Source organism: Capricornis sumatraensis, chromosome 9 (assembly GCF_032405125.1).
Source record: "Capricornis sumatraensis isolate serow.1 chromosome 9, serow.2, whole genome shotgun sequence".
Taxonomy (NCBI): domain Eukaryota; kingdom Metazoa; phylum Chordata; class Mammalia; order Artiodactyla; family Bovidae; genus Capricornis; species Capricornis sumatraensis.
Genome location: NC_091077.1, coordinates 14,170,613 through 14,196,100, shown reverse-complemented (window position 1 = coordinate 14,196,100; position 25,488 = coordinate 14,170,613). Strand labels below are relative to the sequence as shown.

General features: G+C 40.6%; 1 protein-coding gene and 1 pseudogene across 1 annotated transcript; both read right to left on the bottom strand.

Moving 5' to 3' along the window:
• Nucleotides 1-1,495: 1,495 nt before the first annotated feature.
• LOC138085695 (olfactory receptor 7E178-like) lies at nt 1,496-9,454 on the bottom strand (annotated as a pseudogene).
• Nucleotides 9,455-18,173: 8,719 nt separating this feature from the next.
• On the bottom strand, nt 18,174-24,949 carry LOC138085693 (olfactory receptor 7E178-like). The gene is made up of 2 exons (XM_068980196.1): nt 24,806-24,949; nt 18,174-19,271 (listed from the first exon to the last, which is right to left on the bottom strand). Exons 1-2 carry the CDS (start codon nt 24,947-24,949, stop codon nt 18,174-18,176), a joined length of 1,242 nt encoding a protein of 413 aa, XP_068836297.1.
• Between the last annotated feature and the right edge of the window lie 539 nt (nt 24,950-25,488).

Genomic DNA, 25,488 nt, shown 5'->3' with positions numbered 1-25,488 from the left:
ATTAATAGTTTGATTCAACTGAAATAGTTATGGTTTATTGAACTGTTTGTTACTCTGTGCAGGGAACTCTTTGAAACACTTTATAGCTCCAATGTATTTACTCTTCACACACAAAAATTTTGAGATACCTCTTTTCCAGCTGGAACCATGAAGTGTGCAGAAGAGAAAAAAAAAAGGAGGTTCCTACTGTGCCTGAAACCCCTAAGAAAAAGCAAAAGAATTTCACAGAGCTTAAGATTAAGCACCTGAGAAAGAAGTTTGTCCAAAAGATGCTTTGAAAGGCAAGGAGGAAGCTTATCTATGAAAAAGCTAAGCATTACCACAAGGAATACATGCAGATGTACAGAACTGAAATTTGAATGGCTAGGATGGAACAGAAAGCTGGCAACTTCTATGTACCTGCAGAACCCAAATTGGCATTTGTCGTCAGGATCAGAGGTGTCAACGGCGTGAGCCCAAAGGTTCAAAAGGTGCTACAGCTCCTTCGCCTCCGGCAGATATTCAATAGCACCTTTGTGTGGCTCAGCAAGGCTTCAGTTAACATGCTGAGAGTTGTGGAGCCATACATTCCCAAGAGATCGAGCAATCAACATGTTACCTGTCAGGGCAATTTGCTTCTTGCTGATTTTTCCATAACCATGTTTGTTACGGACTTCAGATTTGGATACCTCTGGCGTGCTGCAATTCATGGGGTCGCAAAGAGTCGGACACGACTGAGCGACTGAACTGAACTGAACTGAACTGAACTGATGCAATCTATGGCTCCACAGTTCTGTGAATGACACAGAGTGAAACTCATGAAATATTAAATATTATTTTTCTCTTCCCTCTTCCCTCTTATCATAAAACCAAATAAGCCCCTTCTCTTCAAAGCCTTCTCTGAAACAAATTTAAGTCTTCTAAACTTCTCCACTGGAGAAGGCAATGGCACCCCACTCCAGTACTCTTGCCTGGGAAATCCCATGGACGGCAGAGCCTGGTGGGCTGCAGTCCATGGGGTTGCGAAGAGTCAGACACGACTGAGCGACTTCACTTTCACTTTTCACTTTCATGCCCTGGAGAAGGAAATGGCAACCCAGTCCAGTGTTCTTGCCTGGAGAATTATTCATCTTTTGAGGATGCTTGGGCTACCAAAGATAAAATATAGACTCTCTATAGATATAATGAGATTCATTCAAGGAGTGATTTTGATACAAAAGACTCTTAGAATTCTCCACTGTCATGTTAAACCATGTGTGTTTGCACATGCTCAGTCTTGTTTGACTCTTTGCAACCCTGCAGACTGTAGACCACCAGCCTTCTCTGTCCATGGGATTTCAAAGGCAAGAATACTGGATGGTTGCCATTTCCTCCTCCAGGGATCTTCCAGACTCAGGGACTGGACCTGTGTTTCTTGTGTCTCCTGCACTGGCAGGGGGATAAACCATAAAGAGAAGTAATATTCAGGTAGAAAGTGAGGAGAGACATGAAGTCCATAAGAGCTATAAAAATGGTGTCATGAGAGAGGTGGAATTTTTAGATCTCCAGGTTTAGTTTTGCTACATTTTTTAGTATACACGCAAATGGGTTGCGAGGTCCTAAGTTGAGTTTGTGCTACCAGGAACCTCCACAGCGCCCTTTGGATGTCTTTGTTCCTCAGGCTGTAGATGAAGGGGTTCAGCATGGGGGTGACCACAGTGTACACCACCGAGGCTGCTGCATCCTTCCTGGGAGATTGTGAGATGGCTGAGCTGAGGTACACATCCAGGGCTGTTCCATAAAATAAGCAAACAACTGCCAGGTGAGAGCCACAGGTGGCAAAGGCTGTGTACATCCCACCTGATGAGGGGACTCTCAGAATGGAGACAAGAATTTTATAGTAAGAGAAAATGATTCCTGAGATAGAAAACCAGTCAAGGCACCGATAGTATAGCTGACTATGTTATTGGTGAAAGTGCCAGAACAAGCAAGGTTGAGCAGTTGAGAAGGATCACAGAAGAAACTAGAAATTTCTACATCCTTGAAACAGGTAAGTTGTAACACAATCACATTTTGCACCTGGGAGTCCAAAAGGCTAATACAAAAGGACACCAAAACTAAGGAGCAACACAGGCATGGGTTCATGATGACCATGTAGTGCAGTGGGTGACAGATGGCCACAAATCTGTCATAGGCATCACAGTAAGAAGCATACAATCCATACATGCAAAAAGGATAAAAATAGACATCTGAGTCAGGCAACCTGAATAGGAGATGACTCTGCTGTCAGATTGGATGTCCACAATCATTTTGGGGACCGTGGTGGAGATGAAATCTATGTCAACCGAGGACAGGTTGGAGAGGAAGAAGTACATGGGGGTGTGGAGGCATGGGTCAGAGGTGATGGCTAATATGATGAGCAGGTTCCCCAGCATGACGACCAGGTACATGGACAGGAAGAGGACACAGAGCAAAGGCTGCAGTTCTGCATCATCTGAGAGTCCCAGGAGGAAGAATTCTGAGACACTTGTTAGATTTCCAGTTCTGTGTATCTCGGACACCTTTGGAAAAAGAAAAGAGGGCTGGAAACAAAGGAAATAAGTAAACGGGCATTGAGACTGTGTCCATATTTTGGATTCAAGCAACTTATTTCTAAGATTATACACACCTGTTCCTCCAGCAATATTTCTCACTATGACAAATTCTATTTGCTTAGAATTTTTCCTCCTTGGTTTCTGTTAGACACATCTGTCTACAAACTCCTGGATTATAAAACTTCACAGAAAAGTGAAAGGGAACAAGAACATTAGAATTAATACATCTATGATCTCAGTTAAATACAGCCTACTTCTTTAGAAGTAATACAGAAAGAGAAATTCCCTTCCCCCTTTAAGAAAAAAATATAATTCAAAGAAATTAAACATTTGTATAAATCTTATTTAAATTAAATTCTAGTTATTTCCTCTATTTGGAGTATTTTTACATCTCTATGAAATGAAGAAATTGTTCATCTGGATTCTAAACTAAAAATGAATGTTTACAATCAGAAAACATATTTAGGTGATATTCAGAGTTTTATTATTGGTTTTCCTGTCTTCCCTCCTTCATGAAATAAGTGATTACTCAATTATCAGGGTTGCATTTTAAAAATCATTTAGTATATACTTCATTTGACTTTGGTGGACTTAAAAATTTGATCTGTATGGTTTAATTCAGTGCACGTGATCATACAGAATTAGTGACTATAATTATGACATTAGCATACAGAGCATTGTCAATGATTAAATGATAATGAAATTTTAGAAACGTTCTTGAAATTTTTTTTTTTAATCGTATACAGTGTTTGGACATACCAGCTCAGTTAAATGTCTAATGTGTGAGACCACTTTACATTTTTTGAAGTCCATTCTTTGCTGGTGAACTAATACTCCTTTATTGTTTTTCTTTTTTTTTTTCAGTTTATTGAAGTGATTGACAAAATTGCTTATATTTGGGTTTTGCCACATGAAGTTTATGAAAACTTGTACAAAATGATGATTTACTACAATACAAATTGTGACTACCACAATCAAATTAATGTATATGTCACCTTACATACCTTCTATTTGTGCTAACGTGTTTGTGGTGTAAGGTAAACAAACCTCTCATAGCAGATTTCAAGAACAAAACACAAAATTATTAAATATAGTCATCAGACTGCATATTAGATCCCCAGAATGTATTCATATTTTTAGCAAAAGTTTATATCCTTTGACCAACATTTCTCTACCTTCTCCACCACTAGGCCTCACAACTACAGCTCTTTTTAAAAACATTAAAAAAAATCTTCTTATTTTATATTGGGGTGTAGTCAGTTAACAATATTGTGATAGTTTCAGGCGGACAGCAAAGGAACTCAGCCATATATATAAATGTACCCATTCTTCCTCAAAATCACCTTCCCTTCACACTACCACATAACATTGAGCAGATTCCTTGTCCTATACAAAAAGTCCTTGTTGGTTGTACATGTGTACCTTTGGCCAATTCATGTCGATGTATGGCAAAAACTATCACAATATTTTAATTATCTTCCATTAAAACAAGTAAATTAATTAAAAACATAAATGTAACACAGAACAAAAAAAATATAACAGGGGGTTCATGTTGATTCCTCTCTATATCTCCCCTCATGCCTGAGTAATATCCCATTGTTTATATACACTCCACATTTTCTTTACCTGTTCATCTGTCAACAGACATATATCCATATTCTATTTCAAAAAATATTGCAATGACAAGGGAGTGTGTTGTGAAAAAGATTTAAATAGAATAATGCAAACACATCTGAGCAGTTTCCTTATCTATGAAATTGTGATAGTAATTGAACCTACCAATAGGACCATTGCAAGAAAGTTTTAAAAAATCATTTATATTGATTAGAGCAGTGATTTTCAGTTCCATTTCACTAATTATTTACATGTGCTTATTTAAAAATGCTTAGTTACCCTGACCTCAGCCTAGAACCGATTTCAGCACCTCTATAGGTGAGTGTCTCCCTTCTGTGAACCAGGGCTTGATCAACACTGCCTTAGAATGAATATTGCCCAACACTTAGAAAAGTCTCCATGAATATTATTGATTAATACTGTCATGAATACCACACTTATTCTTAAAATATAAACATGTAATAATATTTCTTCAGATCCCACATATTGTAGAAATTTGAAACATTAATGATAAAATTTAACTTCTCTTGGAACCTTAGTTCAATCCCACTTCCCTGCATACACGTCCCCAAAGCAACCAGTATGATGAACTTGACATATGTTTTCTTGTAAATGTTTTCATAATGTCAATATTCATTTACATATCCATAATCAGCTTCTAGGGTTTCTGTAGTACCTCAGACAGTAAAGAATCCACCTGCAAAGCAGGAGACCTGGGTTCAATCCCTGGGTCAGGTAGATCCCCTGGAGAAGGAAATGGCAACCCACTCCAGTATTTTTGCCTGGAGAATTCCATGGATAGAGGAGCCTCATGGACTACAGTCCATGGGGCACAAAGAGTTGGACAAGATGGAGCGACTAACACACATACAACCAGCTTTTAAAAAATCTTCCCTAAAAAGATAATATCCGTACTGCCTCTGAATGCACTTTGTTACCACACCATTTGGTTAAGTCTCTTGTGAAGTATATACAACTACATCAAACAATTTTCTGACATGCATTATTACATAAGGAAAGACAGCATTTTCTTCAATTGGTAAATTCATATTTATATAAATTAATTTCACTTTAACAAATTTAACACATTTAAGTGCAGTAATATATAATTTGATATATTTTGAAAAAGCAAGAGAGTTCCAGAAAAACATCTATTTCTGCTTTATTGACTCTGCCAAAGCCTTTGACTGTGTGGATCACAATAAACTGTGGAAAATCCTGAGAGAGATGGGAATACCAGACCACCTGACCTGCCTCTTGAGAAATCTATATGCAGATCAGGAAGCAACAGTTAGAACTGGATATGGCACAACAGACTGGTTCCAAATAGGAAAAGGAGTACATCAAGGCTGTATATTGTCACCCTGCTTATTTAACTTCTATGCAGAGTACATCATGAGAAATGCTGGGCTGGAAGAAACACAAGCTGGAATCAAGATTGCTGGGAGAAATATCAATAACCTCAGATATGCAGATGACACCACCCTTATGGCAGAAAGTGAAGAGGAACTAAAAAGCCTCTTGATGAAAGTGAAAGTGGAGAGTGAAAAAGTTGGCTTAAAGTCCAACATTCAGAAAACGAAGATCATGGCATCTGGTCCCATCACTTCATGGGAAATAGATGGGGAAACAGTAGAAACAGTGTCTGACTTTATTTTTTTGGGCTCCAAAATCACTGCAGATGGTGACTGCAGCCATGAAATCAAAAGACGCTTACTCTTTGGAAGAAAAGTTATGACCAACCCAGACAGCATATTCAAAAGCAGAGACATTACTTTGTCGACTAAGGTCCGTCTAGTCAAGGCTATGGTTTTTCCTGTGGTCAGGTATGGATGTGAGAGTTGGACTGTGAAGAAGGCTGAGCGCCGAAGAATTGATGCTTTTGAACTGTGGTGTTGGAGAAGACTCTTGAGAGTCCCTTCGACTGCAAGGAGATCCAACCAGTCCATTCTGAAGGAGATTAGTCCTGGGATTTCTTTGGAAGAAATGATGCTAAAGCTGAAACTCCAGTACTTTGGCCACCTCACGAGAAGAGTAGACTCATTGGAAAAGACTTTGATGCTGGGAGGGATTGGGGGCAGGAAGAGAAGGGGACGACAGAGGATGAGATGGCTGGATGGCATCACTGACTCGGTGGACATGAGTCTGAGTGAACTCCGGGAGTTGGTGAGGGACAGGGAGGCCTGGCATGCAGCAATTCATGAAGTCACAAAGAGTCGGACACGACTGAGCGACTGAACTGAACTGAACTGATATATTAAATAAATATTTAGTTTACATTGCATGTATTATTTTTATTTATATCAGTTCCTGCTTCCAACAATCCAATGAACATTCTTGTACATTTCTCTGTTTCAGACAAATGGAAATTAGTACATAACATGTGAGTGGTAATTAGTTAAGTTCTCTCAGTGGGTGCATAACCAGTTTGGTATGTGCATGCTTAGTTGTATCTGACTCCATGTGACCCCATGGACTGGAGCCCGCCAGGCTCCTCTGTAAGGATAGAGGAGCCAGGCTCCATGTAAGAATACTGGAGTGGGTTGCCGCTTCCTTCTGCAGGGAATCTTCCCAACCCAGGGATTAAACCTGGGCCTCCTGCATCACAGGTAGATTCTTTGTTGTCTGAGCCACCAGGAAAGCTAATTCCCTGTACTCGTTTCAGTGCAAATATAATATTCTGTCAACTGCATCCATGCCATTTTCGCCTTGTATAGGAAATCTTCTCAACCTTAAATTTCAAAGCTGGACTGCAGTTTGCATGACTATTCACTGAAAACCTTACAGTCATCCATGTTAGTGCCATTATGACCTCTGTAAACTGCAACCTCAGTCCCATGATTTGCAGATTCTCACTGAACCAAAAGAGGATGAAGTAATTATCTACCTTCCTATCACCTATGGGAGCCAAGTAGGTTTGAAAAGAAACACATTAGCTACAGTGGAGATGACTGAGAGCTGGTGCAGAAAAAAGCAGATCAGTGATAAGAGTCCTGGGTCTTTCATCCTTGTAAGTGATATATGTGCAATTATCTCAAGCTCTCTGTGCTTCTCTTCTTGGACATGAAGATCTAACACCTACTCTAGAATACATGTGGCACCAGAGGGAAGTTGGAAACAATAAATATTTGGTCAGTTGTAGAAAGAATTGTAATCATTTTTGGGATAATGTGTTTATTATTAGGGCCTTCCATGAGGTGCTAGTGGTAAAAATCCTGCCTGCCAATGCAGGAGACATAAGAGATGCAGGTCAGAAAGATCCCCTGGATGAGGGCTTGGCAACCCACTCCAGTATTCTTGCCTGGAAAACTCCATTGACAGAGGGGCCTGGCAGGAGACAGTCCATGGGGTAGCAAATAGCTGGACACAACTGAAGTGACTTAGTACACATGCATGTTTATTAATTAATTGCAATGCCTAATATGTAATCATGTGTCATGGAGTATATGACAGAGAGATCAAAGCCTTTCCTATCTCAGAGGTGGAGCACAGATAACATCAAATCCTAAAATATGGCTAGGCACGTGAATTAAAATGTGCATGTCCTCTTTTTTTCTAACTCTTTCCTCCCATATTTACCAAAATTTCTTCAATGACTTCTCAATGATTGAATGTTGCAGATGCTATTAAATGGAAAATAACAAGTATCAAAGGAAGCCCATGAAATAGACAGAAACAACCAGTGTTTTAACTTTTCTCTAGTCCTGTGGGACTTTCTGAAAAGGATGAAAACACTGACATAATTGGTCCACTGTGTGGACCATATTGCTCACATGTTGTTTCCATGAAAAAAAGAGTTTATTCAACACTTAACTGGGTATTTTTATCCTTGGTGTCTCTTCTGCACCAACAAGATACAGGTTTTGGGGAATCAGAAATAAATGAGCCTCACTCAGTTCTCTTAGTCTAGGAAGAATGTACTTGTAGAAACAAAAATAAAATGTCCTGTTAGGGATGTAAGGAAACCACAACATCAGATCTAGAGATATTTAAACCTGATGATATGACAAATAGCCTTATCATTATTAGTAACAAAATCAAATATGTATTTTTCCCTTTCTTTGTGCATCCATCACATAGTTATTGCATCGAGGGTGAGCCTGTTTGCTTAGTCCCAATCCAGTGGTTCTGTATTAGTGAGGAATCCCTCAGTTGATAATCCTAAATCTCAAAGATTCTAAGAAATTACCCCACAGTACACTAAGAATGAGTGAAGCAAACAGGATTCAAAACTAAATGTTTTTCTTCTCTGAGTCCCATGCCCTAAATTTCATTGTTTATAGACTTTCTGAAAGTTTTCAGCAGAGGTAGAGAGGTATAACTATGGATACATCTGGAGTATATGATTTTAAATGTTTTTATTTTCCTTAATAGGACTGGACCCTAAGACTGATTTTGTGTCTCCTTCATGATTAACTTAGCTCATTCTAACTATAGAGGAGAAAGTGGACAGGTGAAGTGAAATCAAAGAACAGCATCAACAGAGATCTACCCTAAAGTGTCAGGTGCCAGTTGTTTCTATGGCTTCATCTGTGATCTCAGACATTCTTCCTATAGTATATGTGGCAAGTGATACCTGCCCAACACTGTGCCCTCCAGACAACTCCAAGGGGAAGGGTACAGTAAGCAGGGAGTCTCTGCCAGGAAGTGACAGGACTGTTTGGGTGAAAAGGGGAAGTCTGCCCTGATGCTCTGTGTCTGGAGTCAGTCTGCCCAGACTGACAGGCTTCAGACTTGGCTTTAACACTTTAACATGAAGTGGTAGATATGACATAAAATGCTCTGCTTCTTTCCTCTTATTTAAATAATAATAATGTGTGCACTAATAATTTGGGAAAGATTATGCAGACAGAATCAAGCAAGAAACATAAAACGTGCCTCAGAGCCTGATACTTAGGAAGCCTTAAATAACAGTACATGATGTTATGATGAGCTTTATCCTCCTCATTTTCATCATCTGTTCATCACCATTTCATTTTACTTAAATGTGTGAAAGAAAGTTTACAGAGACCCATTAGGTGCTCTGATGGGAAGGATGCCAGTCAGAACCAGAACCAGTAAGGCATATGCAGAACTCTGAATGAGAGCTCTCATATGCCAACCAGAACCAAATACATAAATTTCAAAAGTCACTATTCCAAAACCATGTAGATGGGTGTCTTCCTACCTTTCTATGAAAACTATCATATTTGTTGCTCTTGAGGAGGAAATAATGCTGAAATAGTTCCGCTGTCAACCACTGTCTCCCTCTGCACTTACTGGGCTAGGCTGCATTTCTGCTGGAGCATGACCAAGGAGCACAGACTCACTGTCCCTCTCCTGCCTGGTGTGTGATGAAGTCTCAGGGTCCCTCCTCAGGATGGGCAGGAAGACACATTCAGACTGGACCTTCTGATGCAGGTTCCTACAAAGGATGGAGACATAGGTGTGGACTCACAATATTAGAACAGGCAAACTAAAGAGCTGGAGGCACTGGCCAATTATTTTTAATGGTATGACCTTAGGGCTCAATGCCCAAAGCTCATCATTAGTCAGTTGGTCCATGTTATCCCAATCTCTGGAGATTTGTTAATACAGAAAGGAAAAGGAGAAAAGTGAATGTCCTGGAAATGTCCCTCCTCTCCTCAGGTGGTTGTGCACCTCTCCGCTTTACTTCTTACTTCCAAGTTGCAGGAGGATAACATAAAATTCAGACTTTTTTCTCAATTTAATCACACAATGTGTGATTTTTGATATTTGTAAGTCTCTTTATTTATCATGAAATCTAGGCATTTTAGGACTTTTTACCGGGGTGTGATACACTTTCCATTTTCTCAGTTAGTTGCCTCTAGGTAAAAATTATTGTTTTCATTGCTTTACTCCTTGCTTAGAATGGCATTTTATATCATGAAGATTTACATTTTTTATCTCTAACTTGAATGAATCTTTGTTTCTGAGTTTTTATCTAATGGAATTACATTGCCATATTAAAAATATTATTAAAAATTATTGGAATACAGTTGATTTACTGGTATTTTAGTTTCAGGTGTAAAAGAAAGTGAATCAGTTATACATCATACATATCCACTGTTTTTTAGATTTTTTCCCAAATTAGTCTCACAGAATATTGAGAAGGGTTCACTATGCTATACAGTTCAGTTCAGTCGTGTCTGACTCTTTGCGACCCCATGGACTGCAGCATGCCAGGCCTCCCTGTCCATCACCAACTCCTGGAGTTTACCTAAACCCATGTCCATTGAGTTGGTGATTCCATCCAACCATCTCATCCTCTGTTGTCTCCTTCTTCTCCCACCTTCAATCTTTTCCAGCATCAGGGTCTTTTCAAATGAGTCAGCTCTTTGCATCAGATGGCCAAAGTATTGGAGTTTCAGCTTCAGCATTAGTCCTTCCAATGAACACTCAGGACTGATCTCCTTTAGGATGGACTGGTTGGATCTCCTTGGAGTCCAAGGGACTCTCAAGAGTCTTCTTCAACACCACAGTTCAAAATCATCAATTCTTTGGTGATTAGCTTGCTTGGTAGTCTAACTCTCACATCCATACATGACTACTGGAAAAACCATAGCCTTGACTAGAGGGACTTTTGTTGGCAAAGTAATGTCTCTGCTTTTTAATATGCTGTCTAGGTTGGTCTTAGCTTTTTTTTCCCAGGGGCAAGCATCTTTTAATTTCATGGCTGCAGTCACCATCTGCGTTGATTTTGGAGCCCCTGAAAATAAAATCTGTCACAGTTTCCATTGTTTTTCCATCTATTTGCCATGAAGTGATGGGACTGGATGCCATGATCTTAGTTTTCTGAATGTTGAGCTTTAAGCCCACTTTTCCCCTCTCCTCTTTCGCTTTCAACAAGAGACTCTTTAGTTCCTCTTCCCTTTCTGCCATAAGGGTGGTGTCATCTGCATAGCTGAGCTTATTGATATTTCTCCCAGCAATCTTGATTCCAGCTTGTGTTTCTTCCAGTCCAGCGTTTCTCATGATGTACTCTTCATAGAAGTTAAATAAGCAGGGTGACAATATACAGCCTTGACGTACTCCTTTTCCTATTTGGAACCAGTCTGTTGTTCCATGCCCAGTTCTAACTGTTGCTTCCTGACCTGCATACAGATTTCTCAAGAGGCAGGTCAGGTGGTCCGTTATTCCCATCTCTTTCAGAATTTCCCACAGTTCATTGTCATCCACACAGTCAAAGGCTTTGGCAGAGTCAATAAAGCAGAAATAGATGCTTTTCTGGAACTCGCTTGATTTTTCCATGATCCAGCGGATGTTGGCAATTTGATCTCTGGTTCCTCTGCGTTTTCTAAAACCAGCTTGAACATCAGGAAGTTCACGGTTCATGTATTGCTGAAGCCTGGCTTGGAGAATTTTGAGCATTACTTTACTAGCATGTGAGATGAGTGCAATTGTGCGGTAGTTTGAGCATTCTTTGGCAATTCCTTTCTTTGGGATTGGAATGAAAACTGACCTTTTCCAGTCCTGTGGCCACTGCTGAGTTTTCCAAATTTGCTGGCATATTGAGTGCAGGACTTTAACAGCATCATCTTTCAGGATTTGAAATAGCTCTACTGGAATTCCATCACCTCCACTAGCTTTGTTCGTAGTGATGTTTTCTAAGGCCCACTTGACTTCACATTCCAGAATGTCTGGCTCTAGGTGAGTGATCACACCATCGTGATTATCCAGGTCGTGAAGATCTTTTTTGTACACTTCTTCTGTGTATTCTTGCCATCTCTTCTTAATATCTTTTGCTTCTGTGAGGTCTATACCATTTCTGTCCTTTATTGAGCCCATCTTTGCATGAAATGTTCCCTTGGTATCTCTAATTTTCTTGAAGAGATCTCTAGTCTTTCCCATTCTGTTGTTTTCCTCTATTTCTTTGCATTGATCGCTGAAGAAGGCTTTCTTATCTCTTCTTGCTATTCTTTGGAATTCTGCATTCAGATGCTTATATCTTTCCTTTTCTCCTTTGCTTTTTGCCTCTCTTCTTTTCACAGCTATTTGTAAGGCTTCCCCAGACAGCCATTTTGCTTTTTTGCATTTCTTTTCCATGGGGATGGTCTTGATCCTTGTCTCCTGTACAATGTCACGAACCTCACTCCATAGTTCATCAGGCACTCTATCTATCAGATCTAGTCCCTTAAATCTATTTCTCACTTCCACTGTATAATCATAAGGGATTTGATTTAGGTCATACCTGAATGGCCTATTGGTTTTCCCTACTTTCTTCAATTTGAGTCTGAATTTGGAAATGAGTTCGTGGTCTGAGCCACAGTCAGCTCCTGGTCTTGTTTTTGTTGACTGTATAGAGCTTCTCCATCTTTGGCTGCAAAGAATATAATCAATCTGATTTTGGTGTTGACCATCTGGTGATGTCCATGTGTAGAGTCTTCTTTTGTGTTGTTGGAAGAGGGTGTTTGCTATGACCAGTGCATTTTCTTGGCAAAACTCTATTAGTCTTTGCCCTGCTTCATTCCACATTCCAAGGCCAAATTTGCCTGTTACTCCAGGTGTTTCTTGACTTCCTACTTTTGCATTCCAGTTCCCTATAATGAAAAGGACATTTTTTTTGGGTGTTAGTTCTAAAAGTTCTTGTAGGTTCATAGAACTGTTCAACTTCAGCTTCTTCAGCATTATTGGTTGGGGCATAGACTTGGATTACTGTGATATTGAATGGTTTGCCTTGGAAACGAACAGAGATCATTCTGTTGTTTTTGAGATTGCATCCAAGTACTGCATTTTGGACTCTTTTGTTGACCATGATGGCTACTCCATCTCTTCTGAGGGATTCCTGCCCGCAGTAGTAGATATAATGATCATCTGAGTTAAATTCACCCATTCCAGTCCATTTTAGTTCGCTGATTCTTAGAATGTCGACTTTCACCCTTGCCATCTCCTGTTTGACCACTTCCAATTTGCCTTGATTCATGGACCTGACATCCAGGTTCCTATGCAATATTGCTCTTTACAGCATCATACTTTGCTTCTATCACCAGTCACATCCACAGCTGGGTATTGTTTTGCTTTGGCTCCATCCCTTCATTCTTTCTGGAGTTATTTCTCCACTGACCTCTGGTAGCATATTGGGCACCTACTGACCTGGGGAGTACCGCTTTCAGTATCCTACCATTTTGCCTTTTCATACTGTTCATGGGGTTCTCAAGGCAAGAATACTGAAGTGTTTTGCCATTCCTTTCTCCAGTGGACCACATTCTGTCAGCTCTCTCCACCATGACCCGCCCGTCTTGGGTTGCCCCGCGGGCATCGCTTAGTTTCATTGAGTTAGACAAGGCTGTGGTCCTAGTGTGATTAGAATGACTAGTTTTCTGCGAGTATGGTTTCAGTGTGTCTGCCCTCTGATGCCCTCTTGTAACACCTATCATCTTACCTGGGTTTGTCTTATCTTGGGCGTGGGATATCTCTTCATGGCTGCTCCAGCAAAGCACAGCCGCTGCTCCTTACTTTGGATGAAGGGTATCTCCTCCCGCCGCCCTTCCTGACCTTCAATGTGGGATGGCTCCTCTAGGCCCTCCTGCCCTCCTACAGTCCTGCATTTCATAGAGATCTGTAAATATTCTAAATTAAGGAAATATCTAGAATTGTATTTGAATTAAATAAATATATATATCTTAAATTCTTTAACTTTGAATCATGTATTTTCTTAGAGGAGGAAGGGAATTTCTCATTCTATATTATCTCTAAAGAGGTAGGTCATATTTTACTGAGATCATGGATGTATTACCTCTAACATTCTTGCTCCGTTTCACTTTTCTGTTAAGTTTTAGAAAGTAAGAGTGTATAGACACAGGTGAATAACACAGAAACCACTGATGGAACAATTCTAGACAGACAGAATTTGTTACAGTGAGAAATATTGGTGAAGGAAGTGGGGTGTACAATCTTAGAAATGAATTGCTTGAATCCAAAATATGGACACAGTGCTCTACACCCATTTACTTATTTCCTTTGTTTCCAGCTCTCTCTCTCTCTTTTTCCAATGGTGTCCAAGCAGCACAGATCTGTAAATCTAACAAGTGTCTCAGAATTCTTCTCCTGGGTCTCTCAGATGATCCAGAACTGCAGTCTTTTCTCTTTATCCTCTTCCTGTCCATGTACCAACTGAGCTATCAGGGAAGCCCCTTTTCAGAAAACTATGATCATGGCATCCGGTCCCATCACTTCATGGGAAATAGATGAGGAAGCAATGGAAACAGTGATATACTTTATTTTCTAGAGCTCCAAAATCACTGCAGATGGTGACTGCAGCCATGAGATTAAAAGATACTTGCTCCTTGGAATAAAAGTTATGACCAGCCTAGATAGCATATTAAAAAGCAGAGACGTTACTTTGCCAACAAATGTCTGTCTAGTCAAAGCTATGGGTTTTTTAAAATATAACTTTATTTTAATTCTTGACAGTAGTCATGTATGGATGTGAGAGTTGGACTATAAAGAAAGCTGAGTGCTGAGGAATTGATGCTTTTGAACTGTGGTGTTGGAGAAGACCCTTGCGAGTCCCTTGGACTCCAAGGAGATCCAGCCAGTCCATCCTAAAGGAAATCAGTTCTAAATATTCATTGCAAGGACTGATGTTGAAGCTGAAACTCCAATACTTTGGCCACCTGATGCAAAGAACTGACTCATTGGAAAAGACCCTGATGCTGGGAAAGATTGAAGGTGGGAGGAGAAGGGGGTGACCGAGGATGAGATGGTTGGATGGCATCACCTACTCAATGGACATGAGTTTGAGTAAACTTGGGTTGATGATGGAAAGGGAGGCCTGGCATGCTGCAGTCCATGGGGTTGCAAAGAGCTGGACACGACTGAGCAAATGAACCAAACTGAAGTGAGCAGAGGTGGATTAGACAACATGGAAGTGATTGCTAGGATTGTTTAAAATATTCAGATAGTAGCAAAAATAATATTAACCTGGACTCATGGCATATAGTGTACAGGGGATACACTATGAGAGAGACTGTCAGAGATGTGGGTATAGGACATGGTGTATGAAAAACACAGATATTTGTGTGTATGTAATAAGATTAATGATTAGATTTTCTCAATTTCTCCTCACATGATGTGTTTCTTTTCAGGAAATGGTAATCTTTTCATCATGTCACGTGAAACTGAGAAATTTCTATCCTCACTTTTTCTCCCTTTGTTATTTGCAGTACTGTTCAAACCCCAGCCTATATTCTGTGAGTCTTAACCTTTTCTTTTCTAAGCTTATTTAATTGGAGGATCATTAGTTTACAGTATTGTGATGGCCTTTGACCTACATCAACATGAACTGGCCACTGGCATTCAAGTGTTCCCTCCCTTCTGAACTCTGCTATTTCTGTTTTGTAGATAGGTTTATTTGTACTACTTAAAAAAAAATTCCATGTATAAGCAATATCACATGACATTTGTCTTTCTCTGACATACTTCACTCAGTGTGACAATCTCTAGGTCCACCCACATTGCTGAAAATGGCATTATTTAGTTATTTCATGTGCTGTGTAGCCCTCTGCCAGGAATAATGCAATTAGTCCTTTGAGTGAGAAAATTTAATAAAGCGAGTTGGTTGAAGAGTTACTGAAGGACTGAAAGCCAAAAAGAACAAAGCTACTGTAGCGATCCTAAGGGAAGGATGAAGTTACTACCCCAAGGACTTGAACAGTATGACTGGACCAGTTGAGCTTTAAGGACACAGAGGTTTTACTGACCACTATTGAAAGTATGTAAGATGACGACAAGATGGAGAATAGAGCAGTGATTTCAAGCCCCCTAATCCAAAGAAACGCTGGGCTGGATGAAGCACAAGCTGGAATCAAGATTGCCAGGAGAAATATCAATAACCTCAGATATGCAGATAACACCACCCTTATGGCAGAAAGTGAAGAAAAACAAAGAGCCTCTTGATAAAAGTGAAAGAGGAGAGTGAAAAAGCTGGCTTAAAACTCAACATTCAGAAAATTAAGATCATGGCATCTGGTCCCATCAGTTCATGGCAAATAGATGGGGAAACAGTGGAAACAGTGGCTGACTTTACTTTTTGGGGCTCCAAAATCACTGCAGATGGTGACTGCAGCCACAAAATTAAAAGATGCTTACTCCTTGGAAGGAAAGTTATGACCAACCTAGACAGCATGATGTATGGCAAAACCAATACAATATTGTAAAGTAAAAAAAAAAAAAAAGCTTAAAAAAAAAAAGCAGAGACATTACTTTGTCAACAAAGGTCCATCTAGTCAAGGCTATGGTTTTTCCAGTAGTCATGTATGGATGTGAGAGTTGGACTATAAAGAAAGCTGAGCGCCGAAGAATTGATGCTTTTGAACTGTGGTGTTGGAGAAGACTCTTGAGAGTCCCCTGGACTGCAAGGAGATCCAACCAGCCCATTCTAAAGAAGATCAGCCCTGGGTGTTCATTGGAGGGACTGATGTTGAAGCTGAAACTCCAACACTTTGGCTACCTGATGTGAAGAGCTGACTCATTTGAAAAGACCTTGATGCTGGGAAAGATTGAGGGTGGGAGGAGAGGGGGACGACAAAGGATGAAATGATTGGATGACATCACCGACTCAATCGACATGAGTTTGGGTGGACTCCGGGGGTTGGTGTTGGATGGGGATGCCTGGCGTGCTGTGGTTCATGGGGTCACATGGAGTCGGACACGACTGAGTGACTGAACTGAACTGAATTGAAAACAAAGCCCAGGTGTATGATGTAGAGAAGCTAAATGAAGAAAATTATCAGAAACAATGTGTAAACACATTGTCTAGTGTTTAAGTAGGCTCTTTGTATCTTCCCCCTCTGACCTCTGATCTCTTTCAGATCTTGAACATTTGTGCATGAGCAGTTAGGACCCAATGTTTAGAGGTCACCTTTGAGTGAAAGATCTAACTTACATCAGTAGTTTTCTACCTTGGCCATATACTAGAAACACCTGAGTACTTTTTAAAATCCTCATATTCAGACCACACCCAAGTCAGTTAAATCAGAATATCTGGTCATGAGACCCAGGGGTCAGAATTTTTAAACTTTCCAGATGATTTCAAAAACAGCCAAGGTTGAGAAGCTGTGACAGGCATACTCACACATAACTGCATGCAGAGATGTGAAAAATAGAATTTACTATGGAAAATACATGGGCTTCCCTGGTGGCTTAGATCGTAAGGAATCTGCCTACAGTACAGGAGACCTGGGTTCAATTGCTGTCTTGGGAAAATTCCCTGGAGAAAGGCATGGAAACCCACTCCAGTATTCTTGCCTGGAAAATCCCCATGGACAGAGGAGCCTGGTGGCTACAGTATACTCTTTGGGGTCCCAAAGAGTCATACGCAAATGAAGCAACTAGGCACATGCACATAGAAATTACATAAGGGCCGTGGAAGAATTGTAAACTTTCAATGTATTAAAAGAAAAATTTTTTAATATTTTATTTTTATTAGCTACTATACCATAATACATAAGGTAGTTACAAAGTTGAGAACTAAAACCTGAAGAACAATGTAAAAAGATATGAAAGCTAAGTTTTACTTGCTTGTGTCTCTTTGACATAGATACTTTTTCCTTTTTTCCTTAGAGGATAATTGCTTTACAATATTGTGTTGGCTTCTGCCATTCATCAACATGAATCAGCTATAGGTATACATATGTTCCCTCCTTCTGGAGCCCCTATCCCATCTCCCATCCCATTCTACCGCTCTTGGTTGTCACAGAGCACTGGGTTGAGATTCCTGTGTCACATAGCAAATTCTCACTTGATATTTATTTTATGTATGGTAATATATAAATGAAAGGGAATTATTTATATTTGAGGATGCTTGGGCTACCAATTATAAACTATAAAATCTCTGTAGATATAACAGTATTCAGTCAAAAAGTGAATATGACATACAAAGGATGATAGAACTCTCAAATGGTCAGATAAGGAGCTAAAAAAGGAGTAACAATTAAGCTGTTAAGGAAGAGATGTGAAGCCATAATGGCTACAGAAATGATGTCCTGAGAGGTGAAATTTTTAGGTCTAGATGTTAATTTTGCTACATTTTTCAACCTTATACACTCCAAATGGGTGGCACAGGTACAAAGATGAGATTATTTTGCTGAACAACTTCCACATGGCCCTTTTGATGTCTCTGTTCCTAAGACTGTAGATGAAGGGGTTCAGCATGGGGGTGACCACAGTGTACACCACTGATGCTGTCACATCCTTCCTGGGAGATTGTGAGATGGCTGAGATGAGGTACACCCCAAGGCCTGTTCCATAAAATAAGCAAACAACTGCCAGGTGGGAGCCACAGGTGGAGAAGGCTTTATATTTCCCACCTGTTGAGGGGGTTCTCAGAATGGAAGAAAGAATTTTATAGTAAGAGAAAAAGATTCCTGATAAAGGGAGAAAACCAAAGATGGTACCAACAAAATACATGACTATGTTATTGGTGACAGTGTCAGAACAGGCCAGGTCGAGGAGCAGAGAAGGGTCACAGAAGAAGTTAGAAATTTCCACATCCTTGAAGCAGGTAAGTTGTAACACAATCAAATTGTGCACCTGGGACTCCAAAAGGCTAACCAAGAAAGACACCAAAACTAAGGAGCAGCACAGGCAGGGGTTCATGATGGCCGTGTAGTGCAGTGGATGACAGATGGCCACAAACCGGTCATAGGCCATAGCAGTCAGGAGCGTGCAATCCATGCCTCCGAAAAGGATAAAAATAGACATCTGAGTCAGGCAGCCTTCACAGGAGATGACTCTGCTGTGAGTTTGGATGTTCACAATCATATTGGGTACAGTGCTGGAGATGAAGCCAATGTCAACCAAGGACAGGTTGGAGAGGAAGAAGTACATGGGGGTGTGGAGGTGGGAGTCAGAGGTGACGGCCTGGATGATGAGCAGGTTTCCCAGCACAGTGACCAGGTACATGGACAGAAACAGGATACAGAGCAAAGGCTGCAGTTCTGGATCATCTGACAGGCCCAGGAGGAAGAATTCTGAGACACTGGTTAGATTCTGTGTTAGATTCTGTGGTTGTATGTATCTTGGACACCTTTGAAAAAGAAAAGAGTTTGGAAGAAAGATAACAAGAAAATGGCATGTACCACTGTATCCATTGAAAAATTCAGACTTAAATTGAAGAAAGTATGGAAAACCACGAGGCCATTTAGGTATAGCCTAAATCAAATCCCTTATGATTATACAGTGAAAGGGACAAATAGATTCAAGGGATTAGATCTGATAGAGTGCCTGAAGAACTATGGATGGGGGTTTGTAACATTGTAGAGGAGGCAGTGATCAAAAGCATACCCAAGAAAAAGAAATGCAAAAAGGCAAATGGTTGTCTGAGGAGGCCTTACAAATAGCTGAAAAAAGTAGAGATGCAAAAGGCAAAGGAAATAAGGAATAAATAGCCATCTGAATGCAGAGTTCCAAAGAATAGCAAGGAGAGATAAGAAAGCCTTCCTAAGTGAACAATGCAAAGAAATAGGGGAAAACAATAGAATGGGAAAGATTAGAGATCTCTTCAGAAGAATTATAGATGCCAAGGGAACATTTCATGCAAAGGTGGGCACAGTAAAGGACAGAAACTGTATGGGCCTAACAGAAGCAGAAGATATTAAGAAGAGGTGGCAAGAATACACAGAAGAACTGTACAAAAAAGGTCTTAATGACCCAAATGACCACTCTAGTCATTCAACTAGAGCCAGACATTCTGGAATGTGAAGTCAAGTGGGCCTTAAGAAGTATTACTATGAAAAAGTTAGTGAACATGTTTAAATTCTAACTTAGCTGTTTCAAATCCTAAAAGATGACGCTGTTAAAGTGCTGCAATCAATATGCCAGCAAATTTGGAAAGCTCAGCCACAGGACTGAAAAGGTCAGTTTTCATTCCAATCCCAAAGAAATGTTAAAAGCGTTAGTTACTCAGTCATGTCCAACTCTTAGTGACCCCATGCACTGTAGCCTGCTAGGCTCCTCTGTCCTTGGCATTCTCCAGGCAAGAATACTGGAGTGGGCTGCAATTCTCTTCTCCAGGGATCTTCCCAACCCAGGGATCAAACCTGAGTCTCATGCATTGTAGGCAGTTTGTTTACCATCTGAGCCATCAGGGAAACATAATCCCAAAGAAGGGAAAAGCCAAAGAATGTTCAAAACTACCACACAAGTGTACTCATTTCACAGGCTAGCAAGGCAGTGCTCAAAATCCTTCAAGCTAGGCTTAAATAGTACGTGAACCAAGAACTTGTAGATGTACAAGCTGGATTTATTATTTTTTTAGTATAAATTTATTTTAATTGGAGGCTAAGTACTTTACAATATTGTATTAGTTTTGCCATACATTGGCATGAATCCACCACGAGTGTACATGTGTTCCCCGTCCTGAACCCCCCTCCCACCTCTCTCCCCATCCCATCCCTCTGGGTCATCCCAGTGCACCAGCCCTGAGCACACTGTATCCTGCATCGGACCTGGACTGGCGATTAGAAAAGAGGAACCAGAGATCAAATTGTCAATGTCTGTTGGAATATAGAAAAAGCAAGGGAATACCAAAAAACATCTACTTCTGCTTCATTGACTATGCTAAAGCCTTTGACTATGTGGATCACAGCAAACTGGAAAATTCTTAGAGATGGGAATACCAAATCACCTTAGCTACCTCCTGGGAAACCTGTATGCAGGTCAAGAAGCAACAGTTAGAACCGGACATGGAACAATGGACTGGTTCCAAATTGGGAAAGGAGTATGTCAAAGCTGTATATTGTCACCCTGCTTATTTAACTTATATTCACCATGAACATCATGCAAAATACAGGGCTGGATGAAGCACAAGCTGGAATTAAGATTGCTAACAGAAATATCAATACCTCAGAATGCAGATGACACCACCCTAAACGCAGAAAGCAAAGACTAATTGAAAAGCATCTTGAAGAAAGTGAAAGAGGAGAATAAAAAAGCTGGCTTAAAACTCAACACACAAAAAACTAAGATCATTGTATCTGGTCCTGTTGCTTCATGGGAAATGAATGGGAAAACAACAGAAAGAGTGACAGACTTTATTTTCTTGGGCTCTAAAATCATTGCGGACAGTGACTGCAGCCATGAAATTAAAAGATGCTTGCTCCTCGGAATGAAAGATATGATAAACCTAGACAACATATTAAAAAGAAGAGACATTGCTTTGCCGACAAAGGTCCATATAGTCAAAGCTGTGGTTTTTCCAGTAGTCATGTATGGACGTGGAAACTGGACCATCAATAAGGCCAAGCACCAAAGAATTAATGCTTTTGAACTGTGGTGTTGGAGAAGATTCTTGAGAGTCCCTTGGACAGACAACAAGGAGACCAAACCAGTCAATCCTAAAGGAAATCAGTCCTAAATAGTCCTCAATATTTATTAGTCAATAGTCATTGATGCTAAAGCTGAAGTGTCAATACTTTGGCCATCTGACTCAAATAGCTGACTTATTAGAAACACCCTGATGCTGGGAAAGATTGAAAACAGGAGGAGAAGGGGGCAACAGAGGATGGAGAGATGGTTGGACAATCTATGCAGAGATGGCTGGATGGCATCACCTACACACGGGAAATGAGTTTGAGCAAGATCTGGGAGATGGTGAAGGACAGGGAAGCCTGGTGTGCTGCAGTCCATGAGGTCAAAAAGAATCCAACACAACTGATATACTGAACAACAAGAATCAATTCATTCCCGTCTGTATATCCCAACTGTCATGTTTGTCTTGTTGTGGAAAAAATCATGCTCCCAGACTCCCTTCACTTTCACTGTTTCCCTCAGCACTTACTGGGCTGGACTGCATCTCTGCTGGAGCATGACCAAGAAGCATAGACTCTTCTGCCTGGTGTGTGATGCAGTCTCAGGGTCCCTCCTCAGGATGGGCAGGAAGACAGACTCAGGCTGGACCTTCTGATGCAGGTTCCTACAAAGGATGGGAACATAAGTGTGGAGCCAGAGTACTAGAACAGGCAAATTAATTAGCTGGAGGCACTGGCTAATTATTTACAATGGTATGACCTTAGGGCTCAATGCTCACAGATCATCATTAGCCAGCTGGTCCATGTTGTCCCAAACTCTGGGGACTTGTTAATATTAATGGAAAAGGAAAAGGAGAAAAGTGGATGTCCTGGGAAGGGTCTGGGTCCCTTTTCATCTCAGGAGGAAATTCCATGTACTCTTGCTTCTGACCTCAAAGATGCAGGATCTTAATATAACACCAGACCTTTTTCTCAATTTACCACTCAATGTGTAATTTTGATATGTTGAAGTCCATTGTATCAATAATGAAATCTATGGAGCATGAGGTCTAGACCAATGATGCGATACACTTTCCATTTTCAGAGTTAATAATTGTCTCTAAAGAAAACGTATTTTCATCTCTTTACTTCAGCTCACAGTCAATGGGAGGAAATACACAACGAAATTAAAACCAGGAGCTGGAATCAGTGAGAGCATCTCAGATCCTGCCCACCACACAGGCCTCATCCTCTATAAGGAATCTGTGCTCCAAACCCTTCAAGGGTCAGGTCTTGCCCATCTGATTTGCTGTATATTCCCCAGATTCACTGTGCCAACATGATCTAAACAAAAAAAAATCCCTGGAAACAAACTAGAAATTGGTAGGCCTTCCTCTCCACTGGGTACTTCTGCAGACCTGACTCGACAGCTTCCAGTCATGCTGTCTCACATAGACCCCTGGTTTGATACACTATGAGAGCCCCTCCATCAGCATCAGGACAACCTGCAGTTGTCGCATGAACAGATGTAACAAATTTCCACGTGTTATGTTTCTCATGTTTCTAATTTCTGCTAATTCTAAAGAATCCATTCAAGTCTGGATATATTTTCTCTTGGTTTCTTTGTGGTCTCAGCTCTTGAGGACTTTAATACTATGTGGATTTGGCTTACCCATTTTTACTAGTGGATAAAGTGGGATGTATGCGGAGAGTGGTGGGATGTAACCTTCTCAGTTCTGTCTATGCAATCTTCATGACAGAGTATGCTCTCTTGAGGAATGCGGAGGTTGGTTTGTCATTAAGTGATATGAAGAAATCTTTAATTTAAACTCTATCAGATTGGATATGGAGCAAAGAATGTTATGCAACCATGTATGAGCAAGTGACAGAGGGTATTTTTAAGGGAGATCACATTGCGGGTATGCACAGGCAGATATGAGAGGAAGAAACTGGGGGCTGTGGCATTTAAATATTTAGTTCTTGGCAAAAAAAAATGTATTACTAAACTGAAATGCTTTCATACTGAGAGCAAGGAATAAGATTCGAGGGTCAAAGACAAAGATGAATTTATAGGGCATGAGGCATGAAAACCAAGGTAGATATGTTTGTCCCATAAAATGTGATGTATGTCTTGTTCTTTTCCCAGTTCTCAATACCTTCTATCATGATGAGTAGTGAAGTGATGTCTCTCAGTTGTGTCCGACTCTTTGTGACCCCATGGACTGTATCCTCTGTCCATGGGATTTTCCAGGCAAGAGTACTGGAGTGGGTTGCCATTTCCTTCTCCAGGGGATCTTCCCGACCTAGGGATCGAACTGTAGTCTCCCGTGCTATAGGCAGACGCTTTTACCATCTGAGCCACCAGGGAAGTATCCATGACCAAAGAACAACTCGGTAGAGTTGATTATGGGATGCCCTGATGTTGTTGTTGTTCAGTCGCCTGTTTGTGCCTGACTGTTTGTGACCCCATGGACTGCAGCATGGCCAGGCTTCCCTGTCTTTCACCATCTCCCAAAGCTTGCTCAAACTCATGTCTGTTGAGTTGGTGATGCCATCCAATCATCTCATCCTCTGTCATCCCATTCTCCTGCATTAAATCTTTTCCAGCATCAAGGTATTTTCTAATGAGTCAGCTCTTCATATCAGGTGGCCCAAGTATTGGAGCTTCAGCTTCAGCATCAGCATCAGTCCTTTCAGTCAATATTCAGGATTGATTTCCTTTAGGATTAATGGGTTTGATCTCCTAGCAGTTCAAAGGACTCTCAAGAGTTCTTCTCTAAAAACCACAGTTTGAAAGCATCAATTCTTCAGCACTCAGCCTTCTTTACTGTCCAACTCTCACATCCATATATGACTACTGGAAAAACCATAGCTTTGACTATATGGACCTTTATTGCTGCTGCTGCTAAGTCACTTCAGTCGTGTCTGACTCTGCACGACCCCATAGATGGCAGCCCATCAGGCTCCCCTGTCCCTGGGATTCTCCAGGCAAGAACACTGGAGTGGGTTTCCATTTCCTTCTCCAATGCATGAAAGTGAAAAGTGAAAATGAAGTTGCTCAGTCGTGTCCGACTCTTAGAGACCCTATGGACTGCAGCCTACCAGGCTCCTCTGTCCATGGGATTTTCCAGGCAAGAGTACTGGAGTGGGTTGCCATATTAGCAAAGTGATTTCTCTGCTTTTCAATATGCAATCTTGCTCTGTCATAGCTTTTATTCCAAGGAGCAAATGTCTTTTAATCTCATGACTGTAGTCACTGTCAGGAATGATTTTAGAGCCCAGGAAAAGAAAATCTGTTATTGTTTCCATTGTTTCTCCATATATTTACCAGGAAGTGATGGGACCAGATGCCATGATCTTAGTTTTTTGCATGTTGAGTGTTAAACCAGCTTTTTCATGTTCCTCTTTCACCTTCATCAAGAGGCTCTTTAGTTCCTCTTTGCTTTCTGCATTTAGGGTGGTGTCAGGTGCATATCTGAGGTTGTTGATATTTGTCCTGGCAATCGTGTTTCCAGCCTGTGAGTCATCCAGCCTGGCATTTTGCATGATGTTCATGGTGTATATGAGTTAAATAAGCAGAGTGACAATATACAGCCTTGACGTATTCCTTTCCCAGTTTTGAAATAGTCCATTCTTCCATGTCCAGTTCTAACTGTTTCTTCTTGTCCTCCATACAGGTTTTCTCAGGAGGCAGCTAAGGTGGCCTGGTATTCCCATCTGTTTAAGAATTTTTAACAGTTTTCTTGTGATTCATGAAGTAAAGACTCTAACATAGTCAATGAAGCAGAAGTAGATAGTTTTCTGGAATTCCCTTGCTTTTTCTATAACAACTCAATAGCTGGTTCCTTTGTCTTTTCTAAATCCAACTTGTCCATCTGGAATTCTCTGTTCATGTACTGTTGAAGCCTAGCTTGAAGGATTTTGAGCATTACCTTACTAGCAGGTGCAATGAGCACAATTGTGCAGTAGTTTGAACATTCTTAGGCATTGCCCTTCTTTGCAATTGAAATGAAAACTGACCTTTTCCAACCCTGTGGCCATTGCTGGGTTTTCCAAACGAGTGAGGGTAGCACTTTAACGGTGTCATCTTTTAG

Excerpts from the sequence above, each read along its gene's own strand:
- LOC138085693 (XM_068980196.1), bottom strand. The coding sequence starts at position 24,949 with ATGAACATCATGCAAAATGCCAGGCTGGATGACTCACAGGCTGGAAAC. Across the intron at positions 19,272-24,805 it reads TAAAGAGCCTCTTGATGAAG|TCTGAATTTTTCAATGGATA; the intron begins GTGAAAGAGGAA and ends CTTCAATTTAAG.